The sequence below is a fragment of the Tupaia chinensis genome, unplaced genomic scaffold (assembly GCF_000334495.1).
Source record: "Tupaia chinensis unplaced genomic scaffold, TupChi_1.0 Scaffold138725_1, whole genome shotgun sequence".
In the NCBI taxonomy this organism is placed as follows: Eukaryota; Metazoa; Chordata; class Mammalia; order Scandentia; family Tupaiidae; genus Tupaia; species Tupaia belangeri.
Window position 1 is genome coordinate 2,316,491 of NW_006198617.1, and position 6,708 is coordinate 2,323,198.

Genomic DNA, 6,708 nt, shown 5'->3' on the forward strand with positions numbered 1-6,708 from the left:
GCACGTGTCATCAGGCCCCACTTAGGGGAGGCCCTGAGCTAGGTGCTTTCTCGGGTGACCGTCACAGATGAGGACGAGGACGAGGCCGTCCCACGCTAGTAATCGGGTAGGCGTGCGTAATTGGTCAGGGCGTTCCCACCCTTCTCCTGGCTCTTCACTCTGCAGAGGGGCCCGCCGACCCTGAGCCTCAGACATCGCCTCTGCTCAGCGCCCCGGCTCCACTGTGCCTGACCTTCCAGGAGAAGCTGCTGGCATTCGAGCGGGACCACGTGACCATCCCCGCAGCCCACGTGGCCTTGGCCAAGCAGCTGGCCAGCGACATCGCCTTGGAGCTGCAGGCCTACCTGCGCAGCAAGTTTCCAGAACTGCCCTTCGGGGCGCTGGTGCCCGGCGGGCCGCTCTACGATGGGCTGCAGGCGGGCGCTGCCGACCACGTGCGGCTCCTGGTCCCACTGGTGCTGGAGCCTGGCCTGTGGAGTCTGGTGCCCGGCGTGGACACGGTGGCCAGGGACCCGCGCTGCTGGGCAGTGCGCAGGACTCAGCTGGAGTTCTGTCCCCGGGGGAGCAGCCCCTGGGACCGCTTCCTGGTGGGGGGCTACCTCTCCTCCCGCGTCCTGCTGGAGCTGCTCCGCAAGGCTCTGGTCGTCTCCGTCTACTGGCCGGCCATCGGCGGCCTCCTCGGGTGCCTGATCCGGCCCAGCGTGGCCTCGGAGGAGCTGCTGCTCGAGGTGCAGCACGAGCGCCTGGAGCTCACCGTGGCCGTGCTCGTGGTGGTCACGGGGGGGGGGGCCTCCTGCTGGCCTGGCCCCTGGAGGGGCTGGCGGGGAACCTCTGGCTACAGGACCTGTATCCGGCGGAGGCTGCCCGGCTGCGGGCGCTGGATGACGGTGACGCCGGGACCCGCCGGCGGGCGGCGGCGGTGCCGGGTGGGGAAAAAAAAGTGGCGTCTGCTGCAGCCACCCAGTCCTGGGGCGGCTGGGCTGGGGCCCCCTGACCCAGGTGGTGTTACGCCTGGGCGAAGAGGACGTGGACTGGGCCGAGGAGGCCCTGGGGGAGCGCTTCTTGCAGGCCCTGGAGCTGCTGGTTGGCAGCCTGGAGCAGGCCAGCCTGCCCTGCCACTTCAACCCCCGAGTGAACCTCCTGGGTGGCTGGCGGGAGGAGGAGATTGAGGAGGCCGGCTACGCCCTGTACTCCGCGCTGCAGGCCCCCGAGGAGCTGCTCCAGCCAACCGGGGAAGGCGGGGTCCTTGTGTCTGCTGATCCCGGGAAGCTGCGCACGCCCACCGTCCTGGGCTTCGGACAGCGGTTTTTCTCTTGCTTTTAGCCAGAGCAGAAAGTTACATGCTGAAGCCCACGGGTCGGCACATGCCTGGGCTGAGGTCACTGGTCCCCAGCCAGGAGAGCTCGCTGGGACCTGAGCACACCTGGGCACGTGGAGTGCCAGCTGCTCCCACAGGTGCCACCTCGCCCCTTGGGCCACCGCAGGACCATGGGCTCAGGTCCATTGTCACCAGCAATGAATTCACTGGTGGAACGAGGCTTCTGCTGTCCAGGGCTGGGGGGAGGGCCACCCCCATTTTCTGCCAAGAGGGGAATCTCACGTTTCCCCAGGTGCCAGCTCCAGGCATCATGCCCAGCTGGTGCCTCCTGCTAAGTGTCACGTGGTTGTTCAGCCTGGGGGCACCCGGCGTCCCTGGAGGACAGTTTGGCTGTAAGGGGAGTGTCTCCCCAGCGTCGTGAGTGCTTGGTCTGCTTGTGAAGCTCTGGAGCAGGAGCGGTCTGCCCGCCCGATACCTCAGGGGAAGCCCCGTTCCCTTCCTCGAGGGGAGCCTGGTTCAGGCTCCCACCTTGCCCCTGGAGGACAGAGGACATGCCCTCCCAGAGAGGCCTGGGGCCGCCCTGGCCTCAACAGCGTGCCAAATGAGCTGCCCAGCCGATGTCAGTGCTCTGTGAAGCCTGGCCAGGGCCGCAGGAGCTGGAGGGGGAGCCCCTGCCCTTGGTGCCCTTCCTGCCGAAACAAAGCTATGCCTTGAAAAATGCCCACAGGAGTAATAAAACCCTGATGTCCGTGTGACTCCTGCTGGCTTCCTACACAGCAGTTTGGTGGTTTTGAGTTTGGGAACTTCTGTGGCTTGGCCTGGCCATCAGGCAGTAGGGAACCAGATCAACTGGGAGGTGGCAGAGTTTATTTTATTTATTTAATTCTACTTTATTTACTTATCTGGTTTTTTTTTTGTTGTTGTTTTAAATTTGACCAGAGAGTGACAGTGAGAGAGAGAGAGTGAGAGAAGTAAAGTGAGAATGCAAGCTGCCAGGTCCGGGACTTGAACTGCGGTTGGCTATGTGGGAGTCTAGTGCTCTTAACCATCACACCACCTACTGGTCCAATAATTCTTTAAAAAAAAAAATTATTTTATTTTGGGGCTGACAAAGAAATGCCAATGTACACTCATACAGTAGGTGGCAGGTGGCATGGTGGTTAAGGCACTGGACTCCCACATACCCAACAGCAATTCGAGTCCTGGACCTGGTGGCTTGCTTTCTCAGCCCCGACCCCTGACTTTGTCCCTGTGGTCAAATTAAAAAATAAAGTTATATACAATAATTCTTTAAAAATGATTTAATTCTATTTGTTATTATTATTTCTTAATTTGACGAGACACAGAAAAGGAAAGTGAGAAAGCAAGCCACCAGATTCAGGACTTGAACCCTGGTCGGCCATGTGGGAGTGTCCAGCGCCTTAACCACCATGCCACCTGCTAGTCCCCCGCCATAAAATAATTCTTTAAAAAAAAATGCCCTGAAGATCCCCTGTGCACACGCTTCCTCGTTAGGATGTCTCTGGGAGTGGGAAGTGCAAACGTCGCCCAGCCCTGAAGGCTGCCAGACCACTGCATAAAGTCAGCAGGTCAGAAAACGGACCCAAGGACCAGCAGTTGGCATAATGGCTATGTCGCTGAACTCCCATGTAGTGTACCATGGTTCGAGTCCCAGACCTGGTGTCTTAAACTCACACTGGGTACGTGTGCGTGTGTGCCCAAGATCCCAAGAGAAGAGATTGCCGCGTGGCCATCCCCCTGGGGGGGTGATTTCTCACTTTCTGTCTCTGTCTTTCTGTCTCTGTCTCTCTCTCTTTCTGGTGAACGTATGTGCCCTATAGCAAAAACCTCTCAAAAAAAAAAAAGGAAAAAAAGAAAACGGACCCCAGCCAGGGCGGGAAGTGGAGCAGAGGCCAAAGCGGCTGAGCTTGGGAAACGGACACGCGGGTGCACCCCAACACCCACCCCAGGGCAGCCATGGCCTGCTTGCCAAACGTCCTTCCCTCTGACTTTACCACTTCGGAATGGAAAAAAATGCCGACTCACATTCCCGCCGGCTGGCCATGGAGGTGGCGGCAGTGGCCCGAGTGTGTGCACTAGGGGAAGGCAGTCATCGCACACCAGAACAGGGCGCCCCTAGGGTGGGCCCCAGTGAGCGGTTGGGTCACACAGTGCAGTGCTGCCCTGGTTCCCTTCCCTGGATCCGGCCCAGTGGCCCTTCCCCAACCTTTCCTCGGTGGACAGCAGGCCTGAGGCAAGGGCTCCAGGCAGAGGTGCCGCTGGGGGAAGGGGCGTCCTGAGGGGTGGGCTGGGATTGCCCCACCCTCTGCCCTGCTTCTCTAAAATGAAGGGCTTTCAGTCCGCTAGCTGTATGAGTGCACATTGGCTTTTTTTTTTTTTTCCAGAATTCCACTGATTATTTTTGAAATTTGACCAGAGAGAAAGGGAAAGCGAGAAAGCAAGCTACCAGGTTCAGGACTCTTAACAGCTGCCAGCCAGGTGGGAATCCAGCACCCTTAACTACCAAGCCACCTGCCAGTCCCCACTGGCATTTCTTACGACATTTTTCTTGTGTTTCCAGAAAAATAATGAGTCTTTAATTGCACATTCCACTCACTGAGGAAGGTGAGGCTGTGGTGGGCGAAGCTCCGGCGTGCACCAAAGGCGAAGAGCAATCCCAGGGAGCTGCATGGCTGTGGCTGCCGCTCCCAAATCAAAAAAAAGGGGGCTGGGCCTGGGGCAGGGGCCTGCCCCGCCTGCAGGCACGCAGGCTGGCTTGGCGCTCAGGAGGGACTTGCAGGTGCCGATTGCAGGGCCCTGATCCCACCTCCCAGGGTGCAGTGGGGGTCTAATGCAGGGATGGGATGCATGGGTCTGTCCTTTGCAGGGATGGACCTTGCAGGGAGGGGCGGCCCCCTGGTGAGCACCAGGGCCACCTTGTGTCCCAGCCCAGGAGCCCCACACTAGACACAGTCCAGCCAGTACAGGGCTGCTCTCCTGCAGGGCTGTGCGGACACCTAATGGCGCAGTCTCTGCTGGGTCCCGGGCGGGCTGTTTTCTCCCCCCTGGTCTGGCATTGCACAAACTGGAGGGGATTAAAATCTTCGTGGACGGGACCGACAGATGGCATAATGGTTACCTTGCTGGACTCCCAATGTGGCTGACCTGGACCTGGTTCAAGTCCCGGACCTGGTGGCCTGAAATGCAACACTGGGCATGTGCATGCCCCAAATCCTGGTGGGAAACTGGAGAAAGGATTGCTGTGTGGTCATCCTCACGGGGGTGATTTCTCACTTTCTTTCTCTCCGGCAGGCGCACATGCTCTATAGCAAAAATCTCTTTAAAAACTTCCTAGGGAGGGCTGGCAGGTGGTGTGATGGTTAGGGATGCTAGTAGACTCACACATGGCAGACTGCAGTTCAAGTCCTGGACCTGGCAGCTTGCTTTCTCACTTTCCCTTTTTTTCTCTCTCTCTGTCCCTCTCTGGTCAAATTAAATCATTAAAAATATAAAAAACCTTCTCACTGCCGGGGTGAGGATTCACCTCCAGCTACACTGAACCACCTGAAGCAGGCCATCAAGAGCCTTCACTCCCTCCCAGGTCTCCTCTGAGTTGTCACTGCAGTGGTGTCCCCTAACCCTCCCTCAGAGCCTCCTGTGGAATGCCAGCCCCTGGCAGCCGAGACCCCAGCGGTGCAGGCACCTGTCCAGGCTGCAGAGCAGATTGGCGGAGGCAGCCCAGGTCTGTCTGCCCTCAGGACCCGGCCTTGCCTCAGAGCACGCTAGGCCAGCAGCTACTGGCAGGAGTTACCTGCACAAAGACAGAAAAACCACACGTGCTGGGGCTGGCAGGTGGTGTGATGTTAAGACTCTGGACTCCCACATGGCCAACCATGGTTTGAGTCCTGGACCTGGCGGCTTTGTTTCTCATTTTCCCTGTATCTGCTAACATTAGAAAATATTTAAAATAGGAGCTGGCAGGTGGCACTGGACACCCACAAGGCCGACCATGGTTCAAGTCCTGGATGTAGTGGCTTGCTTTCTCACATTCCCTCTTTCTGGTCAAATTAAAAAAAAAAATAATAAAGTCAAACAGATCATTCTTTTTTGGGGGGAGAGATTTTTTGCTATAGGGCATGTACACTTGCCAGAAAGACAGAGACAGAAAGACAGCGAGAAATCATCCCCCAGGGGGATGGTCACGCCGCAATCCCTTCTCCTCCATTCTCCTCTCGGGATCTTGGGCACGCACGCACACACGCCCGGTGTGAGTTTAAGCCACCGGGTCTGGGACTCAAACCACGGTTGATCACATGGGAGTCCAGCAACATAGCCATTACACTAACTGCTGGTCCCTTTTAAAAAAGAAAATATTGTTTTTCAATTATTTAACTTTGTTATTATTATTTTTCAATTTGACCAGAGTGACAGAGGAAGGAAAGTGACAAAGCGAGGCGCCAGATCCAGGATTCGAACTGCAGTCTGCCCTGTGGGAGTCTAGCACCTTAACCACTTGCCAGCCCCAAAATAAAATCAATCATTCTCTTTTTCTGGGAAGAACTATTTCATTTTATTAATGGCTATTATTTTTAAATTTGATGAGAGAGAGGGAGAACAGAACGTGAGAAAGCAAGCTGCCAGGTCTAGGACTCACACCAGTTGGTCATATGGGACTCCAGTGCCTTAACCACCATGCCACCTGCCAGCCCCAAATAAGTAGTTCTGAAGGGGGAGGAAATACCCACAATTGCATCTGGTATCCAGAACCTAGGAAGAACTGCAACTTAACAACGAAAAGAGAAACCAGCCAATGTTTAGGCAGTACGGGGAGCCGGATGCTGGAGTGGCAGTACAACGCAGCACTGCAAGGCTGACCCGGGAGGATCTGGGTCTGCACCAGGCCTCCCGAGTATGCCGGGCATGGGTGTGCCCACGATCTGGGGCTGGTTGGGGCTGAGCATGGATCAGTGTCAAGATCCTGTTGGGGATGTCCTCTCTTGCTAACAGAAGAAATAAAATACAGCCAGCAGGTGGCATGGCAGTTAAGGAGCTGGATCCCACACGGGCAACTCTGCAGTTCAAGTCCCAGTGGCTCGAATAACACACAAGAGGTGTGTGCGTGCCCAAAATCTTGAGAGGAGAATGGAGTTGTGTGTGGCATGGCCATCTCTATTGGGGTGTTTTTTCACTTCCCCTGTATTCCCCCCAAACACACGTGCCCTATGGCAAAAATTAGAAAGCAATAAATAAGCAGGTAAGGAACCTAAGTAGACATTCCTCCTGGGGAGGTACAGAAATGGCCCGTAACTGCGTGAAGATGCTCACCACCACCGGCTGTCAGGAAAATGCAAGTCAAAACCACGAGACGCACCTCAGACCACCAGGACGGC

At 56.5% G+C, this 6,708-nt stretch overlaps 1 protein-coding gene across 1 annotated transcript in view; it reads left to right on the plus strand.

Moving 5' to 3' along the window:
- Positions 1 to 2,143, plus strand: part of MIEF2 (mitochondrial elongation factor 2) — a 6,025-nt gene extending 3,882 nt beyond the window's left edge. The window contains 3 exon segments of the mRNA XM_027765582.1: positions 166 to 780; positions 783 to 922; positions 925 to 2,143. Coding sequence (XP_027621383.1) covers positions 166 to 780; positions 783 to 922; positions 925 to 1,323 — 1,154 coding nt within the window. The 3' untranslated portion in view covers positions 1,324 to 2,143.
- Positions 2,144 to 6,708: the final 4,565 nt, after the last annotated feature.